The following is a 14,487-nucleotide window of genomic DNA, read 5'->3' as shown; positions in this document are numbered from 1 at the left end:
AGCTTAATGGTCTAGAATACTAATAGCTTAAAAATACCAAGAGACTAATTGCCAGTAAAGTTCCCCACTAGTTTCTGCAGTATGATCTGCCAGTATAATGCAAAACTAAGCTTTGTGTAACCCTGTTAGCATATGGAGTAAATATGGCAGAGTTGGTATTAAAACCCTAATCACATACAATGTTTTGTCAAAGATGGGAATTTACAGTGCTTTTGTGTATTTGTTTAGCCTTTAAACAATGCTTTCCAAATATATAATGTTGCAAAAATAGGGCAGAGTAAAAGGTATGGCTAGAAATCCCAGTCTGTAAGGACAAGCCTTTCCTGTAGCCATTGTAATATCCTGTTGGAAGGTTTCTTTTTAATGCAGGATGTTTAAAAGAGTGGAGTTAAAACCTCTAACAGCTTGCACAAACAACCCTTATTGATTGCAGCCGCAGCAGCACAGTTTCAGACAACTCAGGCTTCCACCAGTGCTCCAAGACACCAGCCCGCAGCGACCTTCACCACAGCAACTAGCACAGCCAACCCTGTGAAACCGCGGGGCCAGACCTCTGCGCAGGCCTCTCCGCTAGGCCAGGCCCAGCCACAGGCCCCCTCGCACACCATCCAACAGAGTGTGCTGCCTCAGAGGCTGGTACTGACCTCTCAGGCCCAGGCACGGTTGCCTAGTAAGTGGCCTCCCCTTTCAAGGTTTCTCCCACCTTTGTACTACAATGAGGTTAAGTTACTAGGCACCCTAAAATGTGTACAGAATCGTTGTTTTTTTTTCACTCTTCTGATTAGCCTTGCTCAGTATGTTGCTTATGACCAAGGAAAATCGAAAATTGGATAAGAAACAATAGAATTGCTGTGGACATACATTAGTGGTGTCAACTTAATCTCCTATTTCTGCATGTTTCTTCTGCTGGCAAGACTTCCTTCAGACCACATGTTTTAGCTCTATCCTAATTATTCCTTTCATATTAAACACTAATCCATCTGCTAAAGGCCGCTCTCGCAGAGAGAAGCGTCGCAACTGTTAGGCAGAGAGAAGCGATGAGGCTTTGCTTTAAGGTTGTATGTGCGCTGCCTATTAGCATGTGTATAGAGTACTGAGCACTGATGTATTAATTTTATCTCTGGGGTAATGCACTGCCTTTACAAAAGCTAAATTTTCACACCAGTGTTTTCTCAATATCATAAAACTTAATGCTTAAATGCCTCTAACCTTTCTGCATTTAAATCACAAAAAGCTTGAGCCTTACCACTTAAAGCTTTTTGATTTCTCCCAAGTGCAGATCACTTAATATAAATCATATTTCATCAGCAAATTTCAGACCACTTCAAATGTGTATTTACAGTGCCACATGTTTTGTCTCTTCCTTAAACCTTCCTTCATGCTCTTGAAAAGGCAGTGAAAATCACTTTAATGTCTATACTCGTTCTGTAACAAAGTGTCACATGAGTTTTCAGGTAGCTCTTAACTTTTTTGCTAATGAAAGTGATAACTTCTAAAATGTTGATGTTCTTACCCTTTAAACAATCAGCTTTTTTCCAGTTTGTCCAACAAATACAGAAAGCAATACCTGCTTAACTTTTATATGACACTTTTGATGCACTCAGTATAATTATGCATGGAAGGCGCTTCAGCACCAGTTTACTAACCAAAACTTAGAAATGTGACTATTGAGCAACCTGCCTCCCACTTTGGTTTTCTTTTAATGCGTGTTTCCCTCCTTAACAGGTGGTGAGGTAGTAAAAATAGCCCAGCTGGCTTCTATAGCAGGAGCACAAGGCAGGATCGCTCAGCCAGAGACCCCTGTAACACTGCAGTTCCAAGGGAACAAGTTCACTTTATCACATAGTCAACTTCGCCAGCTGACTGCAGGGCAACCCTTGCAGTTACAAGGTATTGCTTTCAAAACAGGGAACTTGTACATTATTTAAAATGCTCATGATTTGGTATGGGCAGCATGTTCCCTCCTGCTGTATGTTAAGGAGGTATTTCCTTCCCCACTGCTTTTACTGTTCTCTACCTGTTTTCTGTCTGAGACAGGGATAATGAGATAGCTCTGCTTTTAAAAATAAACCTATGAATTGAAAGACTCAGTTACATTCTTTTTCTGTATTGTATTTCAAGTTTTATTATTGAACTTGTTGTCATGTGTGTGCAATACAACTGAAGTGAGGTATTATTTCAGATAAAGTCCCTGAGGAGCAGAAACAGGCAAAACTAAAGGCATTCTTTCTTTGTCCTGAATGATATAAATAATACTTCAGGATTAACGTGCCTCTGAATTTTGACCCAGCTCTTAACCTGACCTGGTTGCTTTACCTTACAATCTGTTTTGCCCTCCAGTGCCCCTTACTGGTGGTACATGTGTTGCCAAATTCAGGAGAACCTGGAAATCTTGATTCTGTGTAGCCAACAAAATAAAAAGGGGGAAATGCCAAGTGGGAATTTTTTGCTGAGTTGGATTTTGTCTGAATTCCATATACAATACCTAGATTTGGAAGGAATACACTTACAGTGTTGAAACTCCTCCTTAACTTTGATGAAGACTTAGGTTTTCCCCTCCTGTTGGGTATTACGGAACTTTAAATCAGATTGGTGTAATGAACGTGTCTAGGAAAATTTATCATAGTTTGATCAGTGTGTTAACAGTAGTATCTTTTGCTAGAGGACACTATTTATTCTTTTCCACTCTATCCAGCTTAGTTTTTTAAACCTTCTCAATTGCAGGAAGTGTTCTTCAGATTGTTTCAGCACCTGGGCAGCAGTATTTGAGACCACAGGGTCCGGTTGTAATGCAGACAGTTTCTCAAGCAGGAACTGTTCAGAATGCTCTGAATGCTTTAGGAAACCAACATCAAGCAGGTGTCCCAACTTCCACAGCAGTGACACAGCAAGGTAGGTTTTCAACCCTGAAGAAATGTCTCACTGTAAATATTCTGTTACTAAAATCACATTAAAACTCTAAGTCATTATAGTTTGTAATTCTGTAAGTTGAGTTCAGAAGCAGGTAAACTATGAGGCAAATTCTTCTGGCTTACGTATGAAGGAGAGTTTTAGATGATGTTTTTAGTAGAAACTTGAAAGAGATTGAAACTATATTAAATATATAGGCATTTTTTACCAGTTGTGTCTTAGGTCAGATTATTGTGGGAAGAAATGAATTTGAACTGCTTTGTTCCTTTTTTCAAAGAAAGATCAGGGTGATTTATTTGTGAGACTGACAACAATTCTTTCAATTTTTCCACACTAATTTTGCTTTTATCTAATTTTCTTTGCTTCTCTAGCTGATCAAGCTACCATTTTCCCTTTCCCTTTGCAAATGCTACTTAGGTGTTTGATGCTTTGCTGCAGTTGTGATCCATTCCTTGTTTAAGAGCACAATCAAGATGTTGATCAAAAAATGTTAGAGAAATTGCTGTCTAGGATGCATTTACAACAAAACAGCAGATTGTTAAATGATGATAAACGCAATGCTAGGAGTTTGTTCCCTGGAAATGGCCATCTGCCGTAATTTTCTCTGGATATAAGCTGTTCCCTCAAAACAGATTGTTTACTGCTCCTTTTTGATATATTAATGTGCCCTTGAAGTTCATATTTTGACTTTCTGAAGAGTAAACATCTCATAAAAAGGGGAAAAGAAAGCTTCAGCAGCCTCCCAGTTGCTGGGAGATAAAGGATTTCTGTCATAGTTTGGAAGATCTGTGGCTCAAATGTTTCACCTTCCAGCTCTTGATTATATTACAGGTACTCCTAATATGGCCACAGGTCAGAATGAAAATTGATGTAAGATTCCTACAGAAACTCACAGACCTTACTACTCTCATGATGGTAAAAAAGGAACCCTGTTAAAAGCAATAATCAGTAAAGCACTGTTCCACTTAATAAAAGAAAACAACATTATTTTTGCTATTCATCTTGGGAGGAAATACTTTCAGAAGTTCTGATAAAATGCCAAATAAATATCATTGCTTTTAGGTGTTTGGAAACTATAATTGCTGAGCTCATGTGTTTGCTATGTAGTAAAACTGAATTTATCCTGACTATCTAGATTAGCTTGTTTGTAATCAAAATGTGGGAAGACAAAACTTAAACCTCTCCATAATCCTTGGAGTCTATTATTCTTAATGTAAGGGCTAGCACCTGCGTGGTAACCTGAATGCAATTCTTTGTGGGTGTATTGACTCACCACTGAAGACGGTTTCACAGTGACTTGTGGTGGGTTGTGCTTCTTTTCTGGTATAAATAATCAATGTGGATGAGCAATGCTTTCTGGCTGAGATAGAAACCTTTAACTACTGATAGAAAATAGCTGCTGCATGATATCTGTAGTCTGCTAGTACATGAAGGGTATTAACATAGTTTTAATTAGTTTCCTTGTGTGTAGTGTTTTTACAGGTTAGTTAGGTGTCTGGGAAAATATCTGCTAGCAGTTGAATTCACAAGAATGAGCCTCTGAGTTTCCATCATGTAGCTTCATCAGTTTGTAGATATACTGAATTCATGTGTTTTCTGAAAAATCTTAGATGATTTTAGATCAATTAGAACAATCATTTCCTGATTTAAAGTATAACTTCTGCATGTTAATACCTATTGCACTGCATATGACATTTTGAATAAACTATGAGTGCAGCAGGGCTTTGTATAAAGCAAAGTAAAAGTCCATTGATCTGTCTTGGATTGGAAACAGTGCAAATCTCTGCCAGGTAGCTGATGTGGTAACAAAGTACAAATTTCCAACACCCAATGGACAGTTAGGCTGAAAATTTGGCTGCAGTTATGTGTCACAGCTATGAAATGTCTACTTATTGAAAATAATAAATGAAACCAATCTTTAGAAGAATAAATATATAAACAAAAGGTTTATCCTCAGTTTGTATTCCAGGTAGAACTGCAGTTACTGGTTTGTCATCTGGTGACATGGGAGCAGCGTTAAAACCAGCACTTACACATGGACAGTCACAGGTACTTTACTTTCTTATAGAAACCCAACTTTTCAGGACTGGTACTAATTCCATGTAGTAGTTGGAAGCTGTGATTTACAGAGCTGGAATTAATTAGAACTTCGATGATTACAGAGTAGGTAAAAACCCCAACTTTGTCAGTGTCCAAGGTGGACAGATCTGATGCATTTTCATCTCTAATCCATAGTTTAAAATAAATCCTAGTGTATAGAAGCAGCCATAAATAAAGGAATCATAAGATTTTCTGTGTGTTTTGGACACAAAGGCAGATGGGCAAATTTTTATACATTTCTAATCTTGACAAGTATTTTGGAAAAGATAAATAACCTATAAAGTATAGGGAAATATCAGGTATGTGTTAAACTGTGTGAGAACTGACATCGATATTAATGTATTAATTGAAATGTCTTGAATATAAATGATAAGTTTTGTTCTACTTCCGAAACTGTGAAAATATACTTTTAAAAAAGCAAGAAAATACTAAACTAAGGTAGAATTTACTTTTCGATGTGAATTGAATTTTATCCCAAATGTGCACCTTTTGTGATTTGTCAAAGTAATTGTGGAGTGTAGGATGTTCATGGTGTAAAGGGCACAGTACTGTGATCCTCACAGCTTCATTCTGAGGAGACTCAAATGCCTAACAGACTGTGATGAGCAGCAAATGTTTTTCTTTGTTTAAACTTTTCTTGGCAAAGGAAACATATGAAGAAAAGAACCGGCTTTTGAAGGAGCGTCTGGACAGAATATTTTCTGGCAATGAGCGCCGTTGTTCCCGGGCCCCAATGTATGGCAGAGACTTGCTGAGTGCTTGTTCTTTGACTGGTGAAAGAAAGCCCTCTCAACTGTCTTCCAGTGAAGACAACAGTTGGAGGTGGGCTGGCTTTGTGAACTGTTGCCTTTCTTCAAGTGCCTCTGGAGGCCCAAGTAACCCGCTGCAAGAAATGATCCTGACTTTGTTTCAGCAACAAGAATCTCTAAAGGACGTTGTTAACAGGTAATGTGGGACTCTGATTTGTAAGCCTTTCTCACATTTAGTTATTTCTAGTCACAGTGCAAATACCTTAACAGAGGCTATCAAAGCTAGCAAAATTAAGTATAAGGGGAGACAGAGGATATTAACACTTTAAAGGTAGGCAGCACTTTATAAGTCACTTTAGCAAAGTGGTTTGGTAATAGTGCAAGATTATGTGGATGGAGGGCTGAAAATTTTTGCTGCAGGTGATCATTCTGTATGTAGCTTTTAAAACTGATATTCTCTTTTTTTTTTCCACAGGGCTCTCTTTGTATTGCCAGCTGCAGTTGCTGCTCCCCCATCTTTATATGTAGCAAATCCTCCTCCTTTGTATAGTCACAGATTGAAACTCCTTAAGCACAGACTTAAGCAGCAGGCAGCTCCACACTTGCATCAGTTGCAACAGATTACAACTCCTCACTTGCTACAGTTCCCTGACCTCCGGCTGGTGCAGTATGACTCAGGTAAGGGATGGACATAATATTTTAGTAATTTCCTGTTTCATGGGAGTGGAATTTCTGTATAAACCCATTATTGGTTTTCTTGTTTGAAATACAGGAAAATTAGAAGCTCTTGCTGTCTTACTTCAAAAGTTGAAATCTGAAGGGCGCCGTGTGCTGATTTTGTCACAGATGATTCTGATGCTGGACATACTGGAATTGTTCCTGAATTTCCATTTCCTCACCTTTGTGAGGATTGATGAATATGCTAACCATGAACAACGGCAGGTCAGTTTGCCCTAACACTTGTCCACTGGTACAGCAACATGTGCTGCTCAGGCACAGAGAAGGGAACTTGCCTTGTTTCTTCTCATTTTGAAACATTTGAGTTGTTTTTGTCTCTTATTTATTAGGCTATAGTGAATTTGGTTTGGTGTTTCATTTTGGTGTATGTTTATTTACTCCTTGCCTTTGTTCTGTTTATATAGGAGCTGATGAAGATATTCAACAGAGACAAGCGCATTTTCTGTGCCATCCTCTCCTCTCACAGTCGTTCCACCGGAGTCAATCTTGTTGAGGCAGACACTGTTGTGTTCTATGACAATGACCTAAACCCAGTGATGGATGCAAAAGCTCAGGAATGGTGTGACAGAATTGGGAGATGTAAAGATATCCATATATACAGGTGATGGTTACAGACCAACAACTGTTCTTTAACATGCTTTAATGGAGGGTTAATTCAGGTAGTGCCACTCTGCATGATCTGAAATAAAGTGGAACCAGTGCTGAAAATTTCATCCCACTTCAATGAAAAAAGACACCAGGTTATCCTAAGAGTTTCTTAATGCTAAATGTAATGAGTGAATCATACCTGCAGGGATTTTGTCTGTCAGCTTACAGAGGGTTTTTGAAGTGAGATGTTTATTGAGTTTCTTTTCTTTTTTTGTTTTAAGATTTTTTAAGAAACACTAATTGGTGAAGCTTTAAAGCAGAGATTGATATATATGTGTTTTGTTCAGAGTATGTACCAGAACTAAAAAAAACTCCCACAAACCTGTACCAGAAGTACTCCCACAAGCCACGTCATTTTAAGAGTTCAGTGTTACTCTCTAAAAACTGTCTGTTGTTTCACTTCTGAAAGCTGTTTTGGAGATGACTTCTCAGACTTCTATTGTTTTCTTTTTCCTTTCTTTGTTTTTTAGGCTTGTCAGTGGTAATTCTGTAGAAGAGAAGCTTTTGAAAAACGGCACAAAAGACTTGATCAGAGAAGTAGCTGCTCAGGGAAATGACTACTCAATGGCCTTTTTAACACAGGTAAGTTACTGTTCAAAATACATCCAAACACCTGTGATACAGTCTTTAATAAATTGAAGCATCTGTGTGAGTGTTTAATAACAGATTAGTAGAAATCTATTTGGGCTAGAATTGATAGGCAAGTGGATTAGATTTCATGATTGCTTGAATTCCAGATGTTAGGGCCACATTTTCTCAAACACTGTCCATCTGCATTTGTCCTGTTACTTGTATAGTTGATGCACGGGCATCACCTGTGTGACTTAACATGTTCTGATTTCTTGCACTCTGCTGCAAAATCCTACAGAGCTTATAAGGATGAAGGTTTTAACAATTTTAAAATGGTGAAATTTGGGTATTTTGTGAGATATGCTCTTAATTGCTGCAGTTCGATCAGCTTCCTGGTGAAGCTAGTCCATCCCCTTCTGGCATTCCCAGTATGGTGTAAAGGATGAGTCTCCGTATGTCTGGCTTTGCTGTGAATGAACTGAATACTGTGAATACTTTATTCTACTCTGTAGTCCTACAGAAGGTTACAGAAGAGAAAACGGACAGTTTACCAGAAACAATAGATAAAGGCTTATTTTTATTTTAGTCCATAGTTTATAAAGTGATTTGAACCTGAGCTGATTCAAACTTATATAAAAAACCATAATGACCCTGAAAGCTGTATGCCTTTTGTTTTTTTTGTCTTATCAAGCAAACAATTCAGGAATTGTTTGAGGTTCATTCTCCTATGGAGGATTCTGGATTTAGAGTGAAAGCAGAAGAATTTGTAGTACTTTCTCAAGAGCCATCTCCAGCAGAAAATATTTCACCTAAAGTTGCAAGACCATTCATAGAGGTAATTATTAACATGTTAAAAATACAACTGTGCAGCATCAGTGTTAAACAGCTGCCTTTTTTAATCTAAATAAATTCTGAAACAGTTGAATTGTGTACTCTCTAGTGACTGCTTCTCTTGCCTCAGCAGAGACTTTACTCCAGAAATTTGTCCTTGATTTCAGTGAACTTCTTACGGCTTTCCTTTCCATTTTTTTGAAATCTTCATTATTTTTCAAATGTGTCTTTCTGAAAGGCCCTCAACAGTATTGAGCACGAGGATGAGGAGTGCCTTGAACGCATACAAGAGATAGGATCTGAGTCAAGCATTGAACCTTTAATCTCAGAGATCTGCGAGACAAAGTACAACGAAGAGCCCTCACAGCTACAGGAGTTAGTTGCTGTTGTGGATCAGGTACCAGAGTTTACTTGGTTAAAAAGATCTCCTGCTGACTTAAGATATTAAGCCATCAGAGAGAGAGATGAATTTTAAGGAGAGCTTTAATACACTCTCTTTCAGTTAACATTTCTTTTACTATCTTCATTACTAACTCTTTTTTGTCATTGATCCGTTCACTTCAGCTGACTCCAATTGAGAAGTATGCTTTGAATTATTTAGAGCTCTTCCACGTTTCAGTTGATGAGAATGAGCCACGGTTGAATGAGGTAAAACAACAAATTTTGCTTTTCCATGTTCTTCTGTCACAGTATGTACAAGCAGGGTTATATTTTTCAGTGGGAAGTGGAAGCTTCTCCAATAATGTGGACCATAGTGTAGACACTTCTGTGATCTTCTCTTGCTATACTTGATGTACACTGGTAATGCCTTACAGAGAGCTTATTGGTTTGGGATTCTCTTGCTTTAAGCAAGTGTCAGTTATTAATTTATGTTATTAAATGGGAATTACATTGTTCAGCAAATATTTGTTGTACTCACTTGACAACAGGGGGGAAAAATGTCATTAATTTCTGTGAGCCTGCTTTATTGAGTAGAGGAGCTGTGTTCTGCATGTCTTGTTTAACTGAAATTCTGAGTTTATTTTGAGGGTTTAAAGACCCTCAAAAAGAGGAAAAAAAAAAAAGGTGTTCTAAATGATTGGGAAAGTATCTGCTAAGAAAATGATACAAGGGTTCTGTGCCCGTAAATGTCAAAGTTCAAGGAGTTTGTCCATAAAAATACAAATTGGTAACTTTTAATCCAGTATCTCTTACTGCATAAAGTTTATAATGAGCCTGGCTTTCATCTAGATGGCTTTGAGAACTGCAAAGAAAGCATGGGAAATCCAGCATATGAGGGAGTTAAAGGAAAAAGAGCAAAAATTGCTTTGGGAGGATGAAGAGGAACTTCTAACCTACACTCGGGAGGATGCATACAACAAAGTAAGTCCTGATTAGTCTTGTTTTTCTTAGTGGTGTGTTTCTTAATAGTTACGCTGAGAAAACCTTTTCCCTTCAAGGTTCAGTTGAATCATTTGAATTCTCTTTTTTCCTCTGTAGGAATATATCTATGAAGGTCCAGATGGGCAAACTGAAATAATGCCAGTAAGTTAAATGTAACACCAGGCAGCCTAAACAGGCTTTTTACTTTAAAGATCAGTGGGGAGCTAGTATTACAGTACCTTACACATTTTGCTCTGTGCAGCTTTGGACTCCTCCCACTCCACCTCAGGATGACAATGATATCTACATAGATTCTGTTATGTGCCTGATGTATGACACCACTCCTATTCCTGAGTCGAAGCTGCCTCCAGTATATGTCAGGAAGGAACGTAAACGACATAAAACAGATCCATCTGGTAAGTGTTTCTTCAAAACTGTGCTCAGATTTCTTGCTGAAAGTTAGTAAAATCAGGGGATTTTTCATACCTTCTACATGTGTAGTTCAGTAAAGATCAAATTCTCAGGTTTGAAGAGATGGAAGTTCTTGTATCTTGAAGTAATAGTCACTGGAAGCCCCAGGTCTTCCAGTGTGTCTTTCTATTTAGACATGTGGGTGTTTTTAAAAGGACAATTTCAGAAAATGGGCATTTTACTTAGTGGGTTAGGCCAAGGCCTATCTTAGTCTATACCAGCCTCTGTTTAGTTACTGATATTATGTTTGAAGGGCTGTTAGGGAATGCTCTGGACACGTAAGAGAATTTTATGTCTCCTTAAGTAGCAGAGGAATTGAAGAATGATAAGAACTATTTGCCAAGAGTATTGGGTTCTTTTTTTGTCTTAGCTGCAGGTAGGAAGAAAAAGCAACGTCATGGAGAGACAGTTATTCCTCCTCGTTCACTTTTTGATCGAGCAACTCCAGGAATGTTGAAAATGCGCCGAGAGGGCAAAGAGCAAAAGAAAAACATCTTGTTGAAACAGCAAACACAGTTTGCAAAGCCTTTGCCGACTCTTGTCAAACCAGCTGCTGAGGCTGGACAGGATAATCCAGAGTGGTTGATCAGTGAAGACTGGGCGCTTCTACAGGTCAGATGATACCTGCACTTTCTGCCGTGATTATTGATTGGATTTTTGCTTCTGGTTTTAGAAATGGCTCTTTTCTGCATTTTATCTTCTCAAGGTTATTTCTCATTCTTAATGGCTAACTTGGCATTTTGCTGACATAACTCAAAACAGATTGCCTACCGTTTGTGTTCCTTTAAAGGTTAAACTACAAAATGTGTGATTAGGTCCTGTTTTTGTTGTAGAGACCACTTACTGTTATGTTCCAGATTTACTTGTGTTGACCTGACAGTGGAGAATGCAGCTCATGTTCTCCCACCTCTGAGAAGAGAGCAGCACTGGAATGGCAGCTCTCTGTTCTCTTACACCAATCTCCAAGTGTTTCCTTGCACATCAGTCTGCGTAGTAACGTTTTGTGCTTATTTATTCTCTGGGAGTGTAGGTGAGCCTGAGCGCTAAGCTCGTCACTGTAGTAATGGTGTGTGGACATATGCAGATAAGGATAGGTTTGGAAGATTGGAATGATTTGTCACCTGAAGCTTTTGTACCTTTATCTATTGTAGGCAGTGAAGCAGCTGCTGGAGCTTCCCTTAAATCTTGCTATCCTATCGCCAGCACACACTCCCAATTGGGACCTTGTTAGTGATGTTGTTAACTCATGCAGCAGAGTCTATCGCTCACCAAAACAATGCCGAAACAGATACGAGAATGTCATTATCCCGAGGGAGGAAGGAAAGGTGAGTTTATGTCAAATGATGCGTCTTTTTGTACCTTCAGTTTGTAGAGTTTTTTTTCCTTATCTCCATAAGCACTTGCTTTTTGTTAAATGTTTCAACAGTGTAAATAAATAACTTTTAAAAGATTTTTTTTTAAATTATCCTCATCAGGATTTCCACTTATTTTATGTGATTTCTTTGAAAAGAAAAAGCACCTGAACAAAATCTTCCACAAAAGATCATCTAACTTTCCTTCTTATTTTACAGCTAATGTACGAAGCTAATCCTAAAAAGAAGACAAAAAGTATTTATAAGGTGTGCATTGGTATTCTTTCAAAATCAAATCTAGACACTGTGGTATTTAGCAGCAATGGAGGTGGGCAGATAATTCATGTGAGATCCATGTTGAGTGTTAACTTGAGTTCTGAAACGTCAATTAAAAGACTAAGTTTATTTTTCCTTTCTTTGTTGATGCAGTGGATTGACACCAGACTTCAACTTTTGGATTTGATAGATAAATTTTAAGTCATGCAAGGAGTTTGTGATTTCACTTAAACTGTAGTGGCTATTTTTCCACATAACAAACACCACATAACTTATCCTGGTTATTATGATGGTATTTAATATCTGTAAGAATGTACTTCATGCTAGAGTCTAAGTGGATTACAAATATATAGTGAATTTAATGCTTGAAGCACCTTGTAGTAATTGAGGAGGATAGTATGCCACTGAAACAAAAATCAGCTCCATGATTATAAACAACGTCTTCCAAACCATACAGCAATTTAGTGACAGAACTGAGCAGAGAATCTGGAACTCCGACTGTAGTCCCATTCTCTGACTAATGAGCAGGTTTGTCCCTGACTGGCAGTTTCTACTTAGGAGAAGCCAAATGTTAGAGTGGCATGGTGTGCTGGATGTTAACCTAGCTTTGTTGGGAGAGCAGTGCAGTGATGGTTTGATTATAACGTATGTGCACTATGCATAACTGTAAACTAATGGGCTCTTGGTTTGGGATACTGAATTAAACTTGCAAAATCTAAACTAAAACAGAGATTCTTTCTCAAATTGGAGTTTGCCATTTTGTATGTCCCCAAGTGCTGATGCCAGTGTGACCGTGAGAACTGCTCCTTATTTTGCTCTTTCTTTATATATTTCCTGTAGAGTTTTCTGTAACAGTAAGTTATCAGTGACACGAGGCAGAAACCAGTCTGTGATAGATATGTTGGAGTATCTTTTAAATAATCTACAAGCGCACCATGTGTTTATACGTAGACAAAATGCCCCGTGGCTGTGCCTGCAATTAAAAGCTGCTTTGTTTTCGTTTTTTAGACTAAAAACAGTCGCCCGCTCCGTACCAATCAGATCTATGCTCAAGATGAGGGTGCAACCCACACACAACTTTATACTAACCATTTTGAGATGATGAAAATGATTGCAGGGAAAAGAAGTCCACTTATCAAACCTCTGTAAGTTCAGATGGGATCATTTGATCTCCTTGTCACCACAGGTCACCTGGAAACTGTGTTCTGAAGTGCTCTAGCAGCTGAGAGTTATTTTACACTGTGTTTCAAACTGCTGCTTTGTTTCTCTGGTTTTGATCTCTTTCCGTCTGTCCTGGCCTTATGTTATTGGAACACCGTCATCTTTCATGTGTTTGGGTTTGCTTTTAGTCGCTGCATGTGTTTGGTTTGTGTGATTAAGAACAGAAGAGCACCAGTTGTTTACTTTTTAAAATTTACTTTATAAACTACACTTTTCATTTGTTTGAATTGTAAACATTTTGATGTCTCTGTTATTTAGCAGTACCTGATTTTCTAGGTATATTCCTACAGTAGCTTTTTCTGTATTCATTTAATGTTTACTCTCTTCCTTAAAATGTCTGTCTGTATGCAAGCTCCAGTACTGGTGGGAATATCATGAAAACTTCACCAAAACTTTAGTATAATCTGCTAAAATGTGGGAAATTAAATATGATTTAAAATATGATTTTTTTATGTCTCCGGTAATACAATTTTGCTCAATTTCAGACTTGGCATGAATCCTTTCCAGAAGAATCCAAAGCATGCGTCAGTGCTTGCAGAAAGGTGGGCTCTCTCTGTCTTAAAGGAGTTATGAATTGCACAAAAGTGCTTTTTTCCCCTGTATTTTTAACTTTCAGTTATTTATTTTCCTGATTGTGTGCTTTGTCTTATTACCATTTCTAGTGGAATCAACTATGATAAACCACTTCCTCCAATACAAGTTGCATCTCTCCGAGCAGAACGTATTGCAAAAGAGAAAAAGGTATGGTTTCCATCTCAGCTGGATGTATGACTGCAGTAATTAAACAATTATACAACAAAGGAAGTGTGAGAAGTTCCCTCCTGGGAGAAGCTTAGCACTATGGTAGACCTTATGAGCAGCTGCAAATTGTCCATGTGCTAGAGTTTAGATATGCAAGGCCCAAAGTGGGACTTTTCCATGGGCGTGTGTGTCACACTTGCAATTGAGAGACATGCTTTTGGAAAGTCTATTAAAAACATGTAGAAATCTTGTTTTATTCTTGACCATTCTGTAGCCCCTTCCCTTACCATACTCAGAAAGAGATACTTGTTGATGGGTAAATGGCTTGTGGTGTGCTCTAAGCCATATGGCCCTGCATACAGCTTGCAGTTTGAAACTAGTCAGGAGTTGGAGTGAAGACAGGCTGGGTGCTGTCTCTGCGCACACATATGTAACACATGCTTAGGTTGAAAGGGGGGGTTCCTTTGTTGTTCTGCTTGTTACAAACCCACATCCTGATTGTTGCATGCACTGTTTGG

At 38.3% G+C, this 14,487-nt stretch overlaps 1 protein-coding gene across 15 annotated transcripts in view; it reads left to right on the top strand.

The window, feature by feature from the left end:
• Positions 1 to 14,487, top strand: part of EP400 (E1A binding protein p400) — a 47,538-nt gene that overhangs the window by 23,712 nt on the left and 9,339 nt on the right. For 7 of the 15 annotated variants that reach the window (XM_062009515.1, XM_062009518.1, XM_062009514.1 and 4 more), the window contains 21 exons: positions 434 to 670; positions 1,726 to 1,890; positions 2,725 to 2,892; positions 4,868 to 4,959; positions 5,657 to 5,955; positions 6,235 to 6,437; positions 6,532 to 6,701; positions 6,902 to 7,098; positions 7,616 to 7,727; positions 8,407 to 8,550; positions 8,785 to 8,943; positions 9,111 to 9,194; positions 9,777 to 9,908; positions 10,026 to 10,070; positions 10,171 to 10,324; positions 10,750 to 10,991; positions 11,531 to 11,704; positions 11,951 to 11,998; positions 13,016 to 13,152; positions 13,714 to 13,770; positions 13,891 to 13,969. In XM_062009515.1, coding sequence (XP_061865499.1) covers positions 434 to 670; positions 1,726 to 1,890; positions 2,725 to 2,892; positions 4,868 to 4,959; positions 5,657 to 5,955; positions 6,235 to 6,437; positions 6,532 to 6,701; positions 6,902 to 7,098; positions 7,616 to 7,727; positions 8,407 to 8,550; positions 8,785 to 8,943; positions 9,111 to 9,194; positions 9,777 to 9,908; positions 10,026 to 10,070; positions 10,171 to 10,324; positions 10,750 to 10,991; positions 11,531 to 11,704; positions 11,951 to 11,998; positions 13,016 to 13,152; positions 13,714 to 13,770; positions 13,891 to 13,969 — 3,098 coding nt within the window. Of the gene's footprint in view, positions 1 to 433; positions 671 to 1,725; positions 1,891 to 2,724; positions 2,897 to 4,867; positions 4,960 to 5,656; positions 5,956 to 6,234; positions 6,438 to 6,531; positions 6,702 to 6,901; positions 7,099 to 7,615; positions 7,728 to 8,406; positions 8,551 to 8,784; positions 8,944 to 9,110; positions 9,195 to 9,776; positions 9,909 to 10,025; positions 10,071 to 10,170; positions 10,325 to 10,749; positions 10,992 to 11,530; positions 11,705 to 11,950; positions 11,999 to 13,015; positions 13,153 to 13,713; positions 13,771 to 13,890; positions 13,970 to 14,487 lie in introns of all 15 variants that reach the window. The other 8 variants (XM_062009524.1, XM_062009513.1, XM_062009525.1 and 5 more) reach the window with 6 other exon arrangements.

This window comes from Colius striatus, chromosome 17 (assembly GCF_028858725.1).
Source record: "Colius striatus isolate bColStr4 chromosome 17, bColStr4.1.hap1, whole genome shotgun sequence".
Lineage (NCBI taxonomy): Eukaryota > Metazoa > Chordata > Aves > Coliiformes > Coliidae > Colius > Colius striatus.
This window is presented reverse-complemented; position numbering and strand designations above follow the sequence as displayed.